Raw genomic sequence first — 17,382 nt, forward strand, 5'->3', positions numbered from 1 at the left:
CACGGGATTAATTCGCGGCAACTTCGCGTTATACCCGAAGTTTCTAACGGTCGTCTTCTCGGTTCGGACGCGTCCCTCGCCCTTTCCGCGTTTGTCGTGTCTTTTCATCTGTCAAAAGTGAATCTCGCGTGCTAACGAGTGCCGAATCGAGTTACGAGTGATCGGTTTAGCATATCAATGGATCGGCACGAGCGCGATTACACATATTTTTCATATAATCGGCGTCCGTGGCGTCGCGACGAAAACGCCGAACGGTGTACGATTAGAAAAATGGCGTAAGTGCAATCGCTTCGATTCGGCGGTGCAAGTACATTTTTCGCGTCGGAAGTGAATTTGGCGCGCGGACAAGTGTCGGGAGTGCCGGATTGAATTACGGGCGATCGTTTTAGTCGTGTGTGATCGATCGGCAGGATTATACGTGACCGATGTCTATCGTGTCGCGTTCGAAAAAACCGAACGGTAAAATTATAAAAATGAAGTAAGTGAATTTGCCTCTAGATGCACAGAGTGCTCTGAAATTTGACCAAATTCGAACACCGACGTCATAATGGTGCTTCTTGGTCTAACTCGTGTTAATTTCGTGCTCGAGTAAAGGCGGTCGGTATGTCGGACTCCGTCGTTATCCGCCAAGTCCGATCGTATCGTTAGAATTGTCGGTGGAATCTGTCCGCGAGATGTCGCGCGGACGCGAATCACGGCGATGCCGCCATCTGGCCTAATGTCGGCGCGCCGCCAACGTCGCGGGCCAGGCGTGCGTGGAAGTTTCGAAAAAACGGGCCCCGAGATAAGAAACGGTCCCGGTATGCCGACACGCGAACTAAGTCGCCGCGGTGCCGTGGATTAACGACGCGACGCGAGAGTTAACTTGAAAATGGCCGAATCGTGCGAGCGATTGGTGACGGTGTCGAGTGCAGTGATCGGTGCAGTCCCCGTGCATGGACAACAACAACAACAGCCGCCGACTGTCCCGGAACCGACGAGGATCCACGAGAATCAGGAACCATCCGGCCGTACCGGTACGTAAAATTCCCCTCCCTTGAAACGGAGTGTCGTTGGCGCGCGTGCCCGAGTTCACGGGGTCGCTTCTCATTTGAATGGCGAGCGTCGAGCGTGGCCGTGCAACAAGTGGGCACGGAGCGCTCTTGCATGCCGGACAGGTGCGTAACGCGACGACCTGGTCCCTTCCTCTCTCTCTCTCTCTCTCTCTCTCTCTCTCTTCATCCTCGGCGAGCTCTTTTGCGAATCGAGGGTCGATTTAGTTCGCATATGTGAGCTAGAGATACTAAAAATATACCGTCTTCTCAGATATCAAGTAACAAGTTCAGAGAGAGCCTGATACATTCAAACATATGTAAATAAGATATAAGATTACGCTAATTTCTCTTTCATGTAATTTTCACTCGTTGATCTCTAATTAATGGCCGCAGTTTCCTTACCCATATCTTGCTTATGTAAACAGTTATATAAATAATGTATTATCATGTAAATAGTGTGATACGATTTGTTTTCATTCTCGATACGTTGAATTTACTATTATTTATCGGAAGATAGAAGAGATCTCATTTATGTCACTCTGTAACGGTCTCGACTTTCTTTGCAATATACATATCTTACGTCCTTACGTGGTTCACCTGCCTCATGCTAAAGAACGATAAGAATTGATAAGTCGTACATGACGTGTCCTTGTAAACGGAGATACCATTAATGCATTTTTTCTTAAGAATATTATTCTAATTTTAATTATAATCTTTTATAAAATTAATTTCTTCAAAAGAACGAGTTTTTTTTGAGCTATTTCAATTTCGCATAAATAAACATGTATTTAAATTGCATCAACAACTTTCGATTAAACTTTTATTTTTGTGATTTTTATTTCATACTTATTTAACACGTCTTAAGATATAATTAATAATGATATTATGTAGACTGTTTACTTATAATATTTACGGTTTTTGATTAACTATGGAAAAAACCTAGAATCAAATGGATCCTTTTATAAGTAGACAGGAGATTGAGAAATGTACAACAAATCTTATTGTTAGAAAATTTTTATTATATCTCTATATAATTAATTTTCTCTTATATATTTTTTGTTAATTTTTGACTTTATACACATAACTCAATCGAATTCCATTCTCTTTTATATTTCTAACAACATTAGCTAGCTTGTAATTTTTCATGCTTATTTTACGTATAATTTATCCAACGTTTATTTCGCAAAATTATTAAATTAATCAGAAATATTATAGTTCGCAAGAGATTCCAATTTTCTCTTTTCTCTTTCAAAATATTCCTTACGTGTTTCTCACGAAACATTCTAAACGTTTTCGTTTAGAATATCACGAGTGAATGAGGCAGAAAAAAAGAGAAATGTATTCGCGTTTTACTGCAAAAAAAAAAAAAAAAAAGTAACGAGTTTCTCTCGGCGTTTTGTTGCATTTATTGCGCTTGCCTTTCTTTATTTCGATATTTTTGCGGTCTCTCGGTTTTACGATATCATGAACAATAGTTTATTACACGTACCATCGTTATAAATTCTGATAACACATTTCATCAATTTTGATTTATTGCTAATATTATCGCGAATGAAAACTTTCGTTTGTGTAGTAATAATAGAAGTTTATTTTCATATGCGAATTTCAAATTATCCTCACTGGATATAATTACATATTTGTTTCAAATTATTTAACTCTATTCTATATTTAAATTAATTTACATAGAAACGCCTATAATATAAAATATATATATATATATTTTTTTTTGCTGTGTAAAACATATGTTTACATATCGTAAGGATGTATGTGGCAGTTGGTATTATCGCGACTGCAATTGCCAGCAGTTACGATGGTAATATACGCAGTGAAATATGAAATATTTCCCGTGAAGCATTTTCTTCTCTTTAGAGATTTTAATTATGTCACAAAAGCGGAATTATTGCAAATATAAATGTTTGGGAGTGTTATATATTATTGAGATTGTTAATGCTGTCTTTTACTTTTGTAATACACGCGACTCCCCATAGAGGACACTATGTGAGGTTAATCCCTCAGGGAAATTGTGTTGATTATTACCGTTTTATAAAACTGAATAAAATAACACAAACCTGCATAAACTCTGCATTACATGTTTGAAATATGTTATGCGAAAATTTTACATAATTTTAATTAAGCTCGTGAGAAAAGAGGAAGAGAGAGAATCATAAGTTAAATTTACATATAAATTTCTATATTTGATAACTAGATTAATGTTTAAATATGTGGACCAGATTAAACGAAAATATCGTTGCCAGAAGGAAGTTTTATTTGCATAAACATGTAAATTTTTGTATGCTTGATTATTATTTAATATAATGTATAAGGCATACTTGTCATTGTAAATTTGCAAAAAAAGTTAATTTTGATATTTAACGCTTTATGCAATTTTTTTCTTTAGCTTTTACATATACATGTAATATTTATGCTCAATTTTTTTTTTTTTTTAGCGGAGGAGGATGCAAAGGTTGTTGCAACGAGTGAGATTGTGGACAAGGAGCAAATCAAGACGCAAAGTAACGGCGATACCGGTGAGTTTTACATTGAAATAATATTATTATTTAATAATTGTTAAATAATATTGATACTTAGACGTTATCATATAATTATTATTTAATAGCACGCGAAAATATTTTTGATCAGGGAATTTTTTAATCGACTATCCGCGATAGATCCTGTGATACAAATATTCGATAAGAAAGCTTCAGAATTATCTCTAATTAAATTTTCATTGTCCACGCCTATTATTCACTTATTAAACGAATCGTCAACAATATACTCGCAGAAAAATGTTTGAATATACGCTTGAATAATTCTTTGTACTATTAATTTGATAAATTTCGTGAAAAATATGCAAAGATTCGTCTATTTAAACGTTTTCGATCAAGTCTATATGTTCAATATAAAAGTCTTTTGAAGAAATCTCTAATAAAATCTTTTATTTCACGTTTCTTACTTAATGGTCCAATGAATCGCGAAAGGGATATTCCAAGAGAATATTTGAATATTTTCCTCGCAAGGATTATCCATTAAGAAGCGCAGCATCAAGAATTTTATTGAAGATTTTTTTCATATATCCTCGAATCTGTCCAGAAATTTAGAATTTCGAATAAAAGAGAGCTCGCTGCTAATGACGAAATTTCTTTTTTGTTGAATTCGGCGGGCGGGAAGAATGGGGCTTTGAGAATTTCGTAATTCATCGGGAGCTTTTGTCACAATACGCGCAAGGATTAAGGGGGAGAACTTTTAGGGAAGGTCCATTATGTGCGATTATGCTCGTTCAATCGTCATATTATTGCTGTCATATTTTGACATTTCTTCTTTTCCCCTCCATATCCATAGATCTCGTAATAAATTCAAGACTTCTCCGTGTTCCGTACTTTGAATCGGATCCTTTGCAAGACGCTTCGGGGATAGGTTGAGCGACACGATTCTGATTTTAGGAACCTCGGGGTCGCGATAGTCGATAAGTAACGTCGAAGGAGAAACGCGGAGGCGTTTGGGACGCTCGTAAATTATATCGGCGCCCACCGATTACTCTCCACCGTTTTTGAAGGGACGACCTTCACCTTGATCTGTCTTTCGCAGGTAAAGTCGAAAGACCGGATATAGCATATAGCATTGTAGGAAGCGAGTCTTTTATTTAACACGTAATCGACGCGTTGCAGCAAGATAGATTCGCGTGTCGTACGCGATTTTATGAGTGAGTAAGAACTATGTAATTCATACACCGTGCTTCATAAGAGGATTATGCGATATTCCGTATGAGAGGACACATGACCGAGAGATGAACGCATGCGTGTGTATGCATACTCGATTGAATCCCTCGGCGCATCTAAAGTTTGATATTACGGTTACTGGCACCAATGTAATACGAATGTCTTAATCTTGGAGTAATTCGTATCAGGTTGTTAAAATTTCTATTATCCTCATAATTTCAGAGCAACCAAAAGAATCAAGACAGTAACAAAAATGGTTTATACTTTTTTTTTTTTTTTTTTTTTTTTAACGTGATCAATATATACGAAATTATATTTTAATTATCGTAAAAATATCGCGAAAAATCATGCGCTTTTAATTTGATGATATCGAGAATATTTAATTTTCGTTATCGAGAATGCTTGATAAAATTTGATGGAAACACAGAAAATGCAAGCTCTGTTCAAACTCGAGCACATTGCAAATCGTGGGAATTTCGCGGCGAGCGCAATCGTGCGTGCACGCGATGCCGATGCGATGAGCTTTTATTCGCGATAGAATTGTAATTTTAATACCTCGTTTAGGGAGACACGCTCGCGATTAACAGTTACATATACGGCGGACGAGTGGACTATATGCGTATTTCGAAGCCCGGTAGTCGAGCTTAAGCTTGCGCTGTTTGGCCGCTCTCGGTCTCCCTTTCTCCACTTGTCGGGTCGTCGGTCTATCTCACTCCGCGCCTCTCTCTCTCGCTTTCGCCCGACGTCGAAATCCCCTCCCATCCCCTTCCTCTCCCTTCCGCCAGGGTTGGCTCCCTGGGTTCTCTCTCATCCCCAGTGCGCGCATCGAACCCGTCCTGGACGAAAGTCCTTCCCGCTCCGTAGGACGCACGTTTCCTCTTCCCGACGATCGACGTTCCCGACGTTGTTTCATTGGAGTCGCGATCGGTCGATCCCGTTTCCGGTTCCTGCGCGCGTCGCGCGTTACAACGTTCGATCACGGACGTTCGAGCGATTGCACGATCGTGGGTGGATTTAAGGGAGATAGTGCGTGTTTAATGTGATGGTGTAGAAAGGGAATATTCTCGCGATCGAGATTAGATGGATCGAAGGAAACGAGAGATCAGGATTTTTGCGGATGCTGCAACGGACAGCGCGATAGCAACGACGATAGATCGATGACAATCTCACTCGACCATCGTCTGAGGATATGAAAGTGATTGGTAAATATGTAACGTCACTTTAATCGCATCGTCGGGGATCACCGATAGATGATCGATGTGCAAAATCGCGGGTCTCGAAAGTCGAAGTGTCGATAGTATCCGCGAGAAATGACGAAAGAACTTTCTTTACTTACGTCACCGTGCGCTTAAGATTAAGTATCATGAATTTTCACAAGCGAGAAATCTCGAGCGAGCTTTACGTAAAAACGTTACCGACGAATGCTTGGAAAGCATAAATGAAATTAAAATTATGTGTTCGATCTTATAATGATCGCGGATGTAAAACGGTTAATTAAAATCGAATTTCTATCGAAATTTATATCAAGCATTTTTATCTGACGTGCATATTAAAACAAGAACGCATATCCGTGTATTTTCTATATGTTATTTTTTTTAGAATCCATTTCGCTTGTTTCGTTTAACGATTCATCTTTGCCCACCCCCGCGTTCCGTTTAATTTATATAACATTAACAATCCCTTAAAACTTGACAATTAAAACAATGACAGGTTTATAAAGTTTAACGTGGCGTGAATTTATGAATTACGAATTGCCTTTTGTACTATCGACGAGATCGCGAAAACGTAGACGGAAAGCAATTGGTATTGCGGCCGATAAATTGGAATAGTCGACGACCGTATTTGATATTACGCGAGGGAAGACAGGACGAAGCTGCGAATTTTTAAATTAAACGTAGAGAACAGTCGGAGATCGCGTTATTAGCATCGGATTTTCGATTTGCGCGAAGGAGACTTGATCTCTCTTCTTTCTCCGCCAACAAAGGCGCGGTTCAATTTCTCGTTGGACCATTCCAATTCGCCAATTATCGATCAACCTAGCGCGTTTCGACATATAGATAATGCCGTATTAATTCACACCTATAGAAATAGACGATTGACGATCGCATCGTGAACAGAGACGGTTTCTATTTAATGTAAGTTATAACACGCACACATAGTTTGCACAAATCGCGAATTTCGACGACGATATCATCGTCTCTTTCTCCAGCCTCCGTACTGCAACCGTTCGTGTCGATAAAAGCTTCGTCGAGAAACAAATATGTTTACTGAAAATTAAATGGACACGATTTGTATAAATATCATTGTATTGACATATTAAAAACTGCTGTTGTATATAAGACACGACTGTAAAATATATTCATTTAAAAATATTGGAAAAGATTTTTATTTTTAAAAATAACGCGATAATTTTGATATTTTTTTTTTTTATAATTCATAACAATTTAGCTTTTATTAAATGGTGATAAATAATGATGAAGATTGCATAAAAGATATCGAAAAATAATTTAGATTTTATTTTGATTTATGCAAAGTTTAGTTTGTCATTATTCATATTTTTTGTGTGGGCTTATGGAAGAATTTCAGCGATGATAAATAAATTATTAATATTTCTCGTTTTGTTATATTGTATTTTACTGTCATTCGCACTATCAAACTCGAGGCATCGCGCTTTGTTAATAATTTGAAATCGAAATTGCGCGTTAATTATGTATATCGATTGGGATTGATTTTCTTTCTAGCAATAATAGCCGACGACAGACATGAAAGCCACCACGTTTTCAATTGCCATATATATTTGTTCCGTTAGATAATTTTATCGAGGTCAAACGTCACTATATCGCGTACTATTTATTATGGGAAATATTGTACACGATTTTTGAATCGCCGATAATATCCAGAAGAGGATATTTAACTTGCAATTTTCCAACCAAGTGCTCCGCCACGTATAAAGGAAGAAATGAAAAATAGAGAGAAGCTTTTGTATGCGTCGATATGGTTAAGATAAATGAAACTTATCCATGCTTCGACTTTCTCTCGGTATCTGAAAATTAGTTATTTTTTTCCGATTCCAAGATTCTACCGATCCATCGGTCATCCCGTCGACCGTTTCACGATGAAACGATGACATTGACAGGAATGGTACGACATATGGGACGTCACAATGGCACGTCGACGTGTCTCATTTAATCGAGTCAAGCTCGCAATCGAGAAACGAGGAACGTACGAACGAACAATTCTGAGGGGAAAACTCGAGGGACATAGTGTTGGCGCGCGTTGCGAATGGGATAAAAATTTTGTCGGTATCTGCCGCGAATAAATCCTGTCACGCTCATCGCGCGTCGCGGACCGACTATTGTTTTTCCTCGATTGTTTATGTGCGTGTGTACGTGCGCGCGGCGCAAAAACCATTACCTTTAGAGGGGGGGCAGGTCGCGCTTGTTTAGATTAGTAGCGCGATCGGCATCAAGTCGTCTTCTGTGTTCGGTGTCTCACCTCTCGGTGAGCGATCGCTACGTCACTCTGTCGCTCTCCGAGGTAGCGAGCCTGCTGGGCCTCGCCGACGACGACGAGGTCCTCGCGGGCACGTCGGAGGAGAGCAGGAAACGCGCCCTATGGCAATTTTATTCCACGGGCATGCTCACCCACAGCCATAGCGACGGAGAGTTCCCGATCTACTCGCAGGGTGAGTGCAAAGATAATTTTTAATAGGATATTGAATGAATGAAATATAATAAAAACGCAACCGCGAGATATACATAAATATGCATCTAACCAGATGTTCGGATAATGGCCGGAATCGACTGACAGATATTTTTCGTTGAAAATTTAATTTTGCGTCATTAAAAATCAAACGTTCTTTTAATACGAGCCATCGGATGAGCATCGGTATAAATAGCATCGGAATCGATAGTTATAATCGTGCTGCGATCGTTGCGCTTCGACGATCAGCTGCGTCACGTAACGCGAGCGAAAATCTATATCGTCTAAAAAACAATTCTTTTGCGCAGATAAAATCTGTACGTCATATCTGCATTTATAGGGTTTATATATTTTTATACAGTGTACTGAGTGAGCGAGCGCGCCATGCGTAATACACATATGCACATTATACAATATATATATATATATATATATATATATATGTGTGTGTGTGTGTGTGTGTGTACGTTATAACAAAGATGCAATGAGAGAATCGATTCGCGCGGGGATACATTATTTTTTATTATTCTTTGTCGAACGCGAAAGGGCCGATGGTTGTTTACATATATTGCAGTTTTATCGAAAACAATACTACCTGCGATTATCTTTAATAGACATAATTGATATTGACATTAAAATCATAAATTAATGAGGGATGACAGTTTAATATAATCTAAAGTACTGTGGTGTCCATAAATATTGTAATAATACATCGAGATAATTGCGCGCGGTTGTAAACATCCATGATTATTACAATTACATAGGAGAGATATGTATGTAATAAGCACACACACATCATCGATCGAGCTATATTTTTTATCGCGGATACCGTTTTTAGTGTTGGATGAGAAAATTTCGTTATTTTTTAAAGGAGGGATTAATCGTGCATTCGAATAGCCCGTCATTATTTATGCTGAATTTTAGTAATATACGTCAATTAGGAGAGATAAAATAATCAGCACACGTAGTTAGATTCTATTAAATACGTTTTGAATATTTCAAAGCATGGCTATCGATACTTCAACTCACAAACTTGAAAAATAATTTGCTCTCTGAAAGTGTCATTTTCACGCTATAGAAAAAACTGAATACCTTGATATTTCGTGTTTGATACCGTGTTCCTCGGATGATACAATGCTTAAATAAATTAATGATGCATGTGATTTGTCGATATACATATACATACTTTGGTTGAAAGTCGATCCGATATTTTCAAACATTCTCTCAATCGATTGAACAATAGAGTACAGAATGTATTCGTGACGTGTATAGGTATATGTAACGTGAAACGTCAAAAATACAAATTATTGGCAAGTCGAGGGAAAGTTTGAACAAGTTCTCGTTGCGATGTGTAAAGTAATAAATTCTTCAGCGACTTCGCGCGATGTTCCACCCGTCCGAATCCGTCAGTCAGCTGACAGACAAGACTGATTTCTCGAGAGACGGCGATATATCGCCGCGTCAGTCGTGATGCGCGAAAAGTATGTATGAGAAAAGTTACAAATATCGTCGTAGAACACGTAGTCGCACACGCCGAAAAGAAAAGCAATTTGCATTTCGTTTTCCGTGTCATTTCGTCTGTAGCTGCGAGTTTTGGCGTCTACAGTGAATAGGATCGCCGACAATGAATGCCGATTTCTTTACCGACAAGTCGCGCTACAGAAGAACAATCGATGAAACATGCTTGCAAAAACGTCACGTGGAAATTATAAACAAAATTTTTAAGATATATATATATTTTTTCTCTTTTCATAATTTTAAATAGAAAAATTTAATTAAAATTCGCACATCGAGTCTTGTTAAGTGTCGCGTATAAAATCTCCGTGGAAAAGATGCGTTACGTATTTTAAATGGAATGATGTTTAGTACACGAGTCGCCGTCTCGTCTCGGTTTTTTTTTGTTTTTTTTTTTTTAAGAGTTTTCATATCTCTTTTTATCGCTAACAAAAGAGAAGAAAGGAAATAATCTTGAATTCGCGACGTTTTCTCAGACGCAAAGATATCCAAGCACCTTGCTGTAACTATTGCTTTTTATTATACCCTCTCGACGATCGGTTGTTGATTAGTACTTAGACGCAGGCAGGAGCGAAAGGCTTGATGGAGTAAGAAGTCGCAAACACGGTTGGGGCATCACCACCAGGAATCATTACTCACCGTATTCTCGCCGACAAAGTTCGACTGACAAATCACAGATCGTGATAAAGAACGGCGATTTAGTCGTCGCTCAACTGACCGTTCCAATTCGTCGGCCAAAGAACCGCGCGAATACTGAGAGATTTGCGGGCGTTCATGACGAGCACACGGCAGAATGTAGAGACGCAAGGAGCCGTACAAATAGATCGCGATATCTTTCTTTTTTTGCTATAAATCTTCTCCTATTCCAACTGGCGACCGCGCCACGGAACTATCTTTGGTTGTAGGAGATCGAAGGGTAACGGGAGCACGCGTTTATCATGTCCACCTATTGTGGGCGACTCTACGTTCGCTCTGCGGAGAGAAACGAGAGTCGTTTAAGAGCACGATCACGGAAACAGGCTTGCTAATAAAACAACGAGAGTGCCGTAATGAGGAAACATCTCTAGGATTCTACTCGCACAATGTCTTTCTTTCTATTATATACTTTAGCGAGAATTTTTCTTATTAATTCTAAGATAATTTTCACTTTTTTACAAATTTCAAAAATTTATATTTTGCAATATTTTAATTGCGTTAATTTTTATTTTTGACAACTATGACAGATATCATTCTCAGAAATATGTGAAAATAATTTAATATGTTTGACATTCTTTTACAATATATAACTGTAACAGATTTCAAAAATTTGAAAAGGAAAATTAAATTTATTTATTTAATTAATTTTTTAATTTTTATTTTTTCATATATAAATCCTTATTATACGCGAGTTTAGATATTTTAGTAGGCGTCAAAATTTTAATTGCGAACGTCGATCGGGCTCACAATCAGTGACCGCTCTCGCACTCGCATATAAACGGGTATTTTTGAAAGAAATATGACGAATATAATTCGCCATCCGCATTGAACTTAATCGAAATCCATTTCGTCGCGCATTTTCGCACCCGCGTGGTATCGGCGAACATTACGAGCTCGCACGTCGAGAAGCCGGCATTTAAATCTCACGGTAAGAATTAAATTTTGCGCGGTCGGTCACAGTGGAGATGCTGGCCGAAATTCGTCTTCGTTATTTCCGCGTCGACAGAAAATTAAATCAGAACTGTAGGCCGAGGAACGCGGCCATCTCACATTAGCGGGTGGATAAGATGTGTTTGTCGCGTGTAGGCGTTAAAGAGACTATCGCGAATAACACTAAATATATTTCGAGTATTTCGGTACTCGGGTGGTCACTTGGTTCAGTCTATCATTTTGATACAGAGTTGGCACCTCGCTCCGCAAGATTAATGATTTGAAATTCGTTTAGAATAAATGAATCTTATCGCGGTAGATGAGACTGTGCGAAAATTTATTTACCTCACTATTCTCGGATTGACCATTGCACGCACACACAAATGAAACAGACGTAGAACATTGAACGTAAATCTTCGCCATTTAAGATAATCTAAAGAAATTACCGCAACGTCGAGATTGCATGAAAATTTATATTCTTCTTCCGTTTTATAGCAATTATTTTCGAATAAATATAATGGAACTGATAACTGACGACGCTACTTTGCATTTGCAATGAAATAAATGATCATAATTTTATGAATTTCGAGAGGAAGGAGGAGCGTGCTAAATTTACAGAGGCACTTTCTAATCGCGCCCAAATTAGCGGATACCTCGCGAACCATCTGGTCAACCGAAAAGGAGATTAATTTAATTTGCGTTTAATCAACGTGCAGTCTCTAGCATGAATATTCAAGGCGTATCTCTTTCCACGATGTTTCGCCAACCCAAAGTCGACAAAAACATACGGCTCATGATCTATATACATTCATCAACGTGTATTTTGCTGTACCGTTGGTTGTCATGCATTTGCCTCTCCATTCGAGGATGGTTTTTCATTCGCTTACGCGTGTGATCGCGACCGTGAGCAGTAGATTATAAATTTATATTGCGTGACTCGGGAAGCGCAATTCGGGACTAATTAAAAATGCGTGATCGCGCGACATATTTGAACACGAGATTTTTCATCACGGACGCGCGGTTCATAAAATGTTATTCAGTCCTCGTAACAATGCGAGTTGAAAGAGTCATTGTTGTCGCTTGAAATATTGCAACGATATTGCAGATTGTAAACGATAAGATGATAAATATATATTTAAGATATAAGAAAGAAATGTAAAATGATGGATCGATACTTTTGATGCATGCGTGCAATTCTGTTGAATTTAATTTTGATATCAATCGTCGAACATTTTGCGCGCGGTGCGAGGAAAACCTCTTTTAATCTTTGTGAACATATAATAAGCCGCAATGATAAAAGCCGTGTGTATTGTAGGACGCAACTCCTCGCGTTCGATGCGAAAAGAAAGAAAGAAACGAGACAGTGCCCATATTGTTGTTGCTAGAATTTATTCCATGAAGATCTGAGATTAAAAAATCGAAAAAAACGCGTGCAACTTTGTCGTTCCCTTCCGTATTGGCTGGCTGCAACTTCGGGGAAGCTCATCCTTTTAGTGCCTCGTTAAATATTCACTAGAATCTCCGTTTAACCGTTGCGAGAGTCGCCGTGAGAGTCCCCGGCGAATCGACTTCATTCGGCGACGTTCTTGTCCCTCGAGACAACGTATCGTCGCGACCTTCGAGATAAAGGGTTCATTAAGATCTCCGCGTTCAAAATCAATGTGTCAAAATCAGATGATTAAAACAGCGCTTTCGTTAATTCTCACGGTGGACGTCGTCGGATTAAAGTCTGAAGATATAAAGAATGTTTATATTTTTTTGACATTTTACTTTCTGCGCGACTAGTCTCAGAAAACATTATCGGAGTATATAATCTCTTATATAATCGGCTTTTTCAAATTTTTAGATAAAGCATTGAATTCTGGATATGTTAGAACAAGACTCAATTGCAAAATAAATTAATACTGAAAATTTATACAAAGTTTTCAATCGATGATCTTCTCGTGAATTTCGTATCTCTCTTAAAATTAATAAAATAAAATAAATCTCTTTCTGACGTAATTTTTAGAAAGTTTTGAAAAAAGTCCCTGAATATATAGTATTAATTGAGCATTTTATTTTATACAATTTCACTCTCTTGTTACGACTTTAAAGTCACAGAGCCGTCAGAGCTCTACCGTATCTTTATCGGTTTTCTAAGAAGCAATATCCTTGGAATAGCGTTCCTTGGAGCTATCAGTATTTCGGTCGATCCAATCACCGGTGCGAACTCCAGTGCGGAAATCAGCAAGGCCCACGGAGCTGAGTAACGTATTAAATTCCGGCAGACCGCTATCGTAAATCGGGGACAACGCATCGATATATCCGTTAGATATCGATACATCATCGTACGATAACAAATTAGGCCGGAACTGTTCAATGCGGGCACCGTAATCATTGTAATCGACATAATCCCCGTTTCGTTTTACCGAGATATCCCATGATCCGTAAAAACTGCCCGATCCCGATGTCCTGCCTGACAGTTTTGTGTTCTGCATCAACATTGTAAATATCGTTGTCGCTTGTGAGAGACAGAATAATTTTCTCCTTTCGCGATAAATCCAATAATAGTTTTGCGAATATTTGAAAATATCCTTATTTTCTTGATTATTAAATATTTTGCGAGAATTTGTGAAATCCCTTATAGGTATCGATGTCACTTTGATCGCCGTTATCAAAGCGAGACCGAATCGATAGAGACTCTGATGTTTCATTGATAATTGACGCTCTATTACCTCTTAGTTTACAGCTGATACTGGCTTAGTATCTCGCACGATCACTTATATATATATATATATATATACTGTCTCAATGATCTCATGTAAGTAAATATTTGGCTGTGAATTTAGCAAGTGGCGATATCCTTGCGGCAATTGTAGCTTTCCGCAGAAGCTAATTATTGTTTATCCGCTTATCGAGATGATCCTCGTCAACCAACTCCAAAGTCACCGTAATTTCGACATTCGAAAATTGTATGATCATAGAGGAAATATAATTATTGCTTTATTTTCTTTTGATTATATTTAATAATAAAAATTGCTCGCAAAACGAAGCGATGTTATTTACATTTTTATGTTTAACATTTCTTCTCGTATAAGAAATAAGCAATATATAAAATGGTCCTTACTTATATAAAATAATAAGAAAATAGTAAAACTTAAATAGAAAATTTAAATAACAGATACTATAAGTTATATATGCAGCTTATGCTATAACTTAAATAAACATAAACTGAAATTTTTTTTTACATATTCACGACGTTCCAACGGCTTTCTTTTTCTGCAACTTCTTTCAACGGCCCCAGCCGGCACTATTAAAATAAACAATTTTCCTTTATATTTGTCGGTTCATTAGAGTTTTGTTTAATTTAAATACTCATTTTGCCTGCGTATTAGAATTTACAAATTGTAGGGATCTTGTTAATTAAGCGCTATGCATGTTCGTGCTCATTTAAAGAACTAAAATGAGAGACACATAGCGTTTTTCGTAGAAAAATATTTTTATATTACATTTAATATATTCCGCGCATTTATACACGCATAGCGTGTGCTTGATAGGGGGATGTATGGGCTCCTCTTTAAATCTACATAATCAATTTCAATTTTATGTTTTACCCGACATTAACGTAGGACACGGTAGATGATTTTCGATTTCCGTTTAAGACTGCACCTCCATTAACAATGTTGTCATCATTGTCGTCATAGAAAGGTCTCCTGTACCAGAATAATGGAAATCTGTAGTATGTGTCTCTAGCGATTAATCCCTCTTGACCGTCTGTAAGATGAAGATTAGAAAATTAATTATATAGTATCTTTAGTCGTGTTAAGGATGCGTATCAACGTCTCTTTTCATTTAATTTTACTTTACACTTTAACATTATTTAATGCGATTTATTTAAATTACAGAAGAGCCTAAATCTTCATTTAGTCAAAAATTAATTTAAAAGGAAAATTAAGTTTTCAATTTTTGAGAATTGTAAACTTTTTTGTTAGAGTTGTGTAAAATTTTTTCCACGTATAAAGGGCCATGCTAATTTCAATAATCACAAAATTTCTTTTTGAAAAATATCTTCCGGGTACAAAATTATATTATAAGATTTTCACATAGTCCTCGTATAAAATCAGTAACTTTTGCAAATCAGATTTGATAATACAATTGAATAGAATTGATAATCGAACAACGAGATAAATTGATACGAACTAACTCACCATCACCAAATTGAGGAAATGGTAAAGCGTTAACGAAGTTGAGTGCCGTGAAAACAATTGCGAGATACATCGCGAATCTCATTGTATTGCGCAGTCGTCTCACCGGATATAAATTGTACTCGATGGAAGTACTCGTGTTGAAGTTTGTCTGAATTATGCCGCGACATATCTTACGTTCTTATATATATACACACTTGTTCTACGCCTCGGTTCTTTCTATCGAATAACACGCGAGGCGTTAATTCGAAGACGTGACTCGAATGACTAATTTTGCTAACGAAACCGACCTACGGGAGAGTTCTATCGCAATAGTAGGATTCATCATTGTTAAATTTAAATATTCTGATAGGAATTTCCCACATCTTTGTTGACAAACGACATTGTGCTACGATGATGACTTCATGCTGATTCGAATATTTTTCTACATTTATCGATACATACGATTCACGGCACGATAGGAAACCAAAACAGAATTTTTCCAATCACGATTTTTATTTATTCGCAATGGAACATAGACGAGAACGACACCTTCTTCTAGCAAATCGGGATTGAAACTCATGCAAATTATGAATAATTTATTTTATCGTCGCTTACGTAATTTCCCATAGGATTCGATCCCGCAGACTTGCCCTTCGTCTGTGTATGTGTATCGGTGTTTCTCGTTGTGTATTCGCGCGATCGGATGTCGAGAAGCTTCCTATCGATCGCCTCGCCTTCCTGGAGCAACATCGCCCGTCGTACAGTTTAAAATACTCCGCCGAATGCGGAGACGGAGACCTTGCAATACTATTGCAACAATCGCTCGATCGGATTTGCCAGACTTAACGAGAACACTGTCCGTGGCGTAACAAACGTTTCCTCGAGTTTCCCTTCGCAAGCTCAGCGTCGCTCTTTGTGCGTTTAGTTGACGTGAAACTTTATTGCTCGCGTGCCATTACGAAAGAGACCGTGTAACTTACGCTCGTTATCAAGCCGTAAAGCGATCTCGTTCCCGCTCGCTTACTGAAGCACAACGCCTTATTCCTCTCGCAGATTTAAACGGAAAAAAATAAATACAAAATCCGAGCGGATGTCTCGGGGAAAGCGATAAAAGATGGTCCATTGAAAAGTGGGAATCGCCATAATTAGTCTTTGGCTTAATCCTGCTTGCGGTATGAAGGATAATGTCGATTACTAAGCGATGATTATACGGTCTCTGCGTTAACTGTAAACGATATTGCTTACGTTTCTTATCTTTATCTCTCTGTTTAGAGAGTTAACTTTTCGTGCGACGTATTTTTCAAATGAAAAGGGACGTCTCTCGCTTGCTAAGGGGATTTAGAAAATTAACGCTTAAAGAATAATTAAACTTTTAGTTTTGCGAAAATGTCTATATGGTATATCCTGAAACAAATTAAAGTACTGTACAATTTAATTGCCATTAGCTTAATGTCAAGAAGGAAAAAAGTAATTATTCTAATGCAACGCTTTATCACTGTCCGAAAAGAACTTGTGCTTTCCGTTGTTTCTCTGCTGATACACGTTCGTTTTCAGCTTCCTTACATACGCTAGCTCACACACGCTTATTGTTTATTGTGACGATCATCTATATAAATTTTTATT

The 17,382-nt window shown here is 37.8% G+C and overlaps 2 protein-coding genes across 2 annotated transcripts in view; one reads left to right on the forward strand and one right to left on the reverse strand.

Moving 5' to 3' along the window:
* Nucleotides 1-592: 592 nt before the first annotated feature.
* The window catches only part of LOC138933029 (phosphatase and actin regulator 2), a 213,657-nt gene continuing 196,867 nt past the window's right edge, over nucleotides 593-17,382 (forward strand). The window contains exons 1-2 of the mRNA XM_070295506.1: nucleotides 593-1,016; nucleotides 3,482-3,562. Coding sequence (XP_070151607.1) covers nucleotides 872-1,016; nucleotides 3,482-3,562 — 226 coding nt within the window. The 5' untranslated portion in view covers nucleotides 593-871. The remainder of the gene's footprint in view (nucleotides 1,017-3,481; nucleotides 3,563-17,382) is intronic.
* Nucleotides 14,637-15,921, reverse strand: LOC138938220 (uncharacterized). The gene is made up of 3 exons (XM_070305054.1): nucleotides 15,781-15,921; nucleotides 15,187-15,346; nucleotides 14,637-14,882 (listed from the first exon to the last, which is right to left on the reverse strand). Exons 1-3 carry the CDS (start codon nucleotides 15,860-15,862, stop codon nucleotides 14,864-14,866), a joined length of 261 nt encoding a protein of 86 aa, XP_070161155.1. The 5' UTR covers nucleotides 15,863-15,921; the 3' UTR covers nucleotides 14,637-14,863.

Source organism: Polyergus mexicanus, unplaced genomic scaffold, assembly GCF_030449975.1.
Source record: "Polyergus mexicanus isolate NDT 795.1 unplaced genomic scaffold, iyPolMexi1.0 SCAF_1, whole genome shotgun sequence".
Lineage (NCBI taxonomy): Eukaryota > Metazoa > Arthropoda > Insecta > Hymenoptera > Formicidae > Polyergus > Polyergus mexicanus.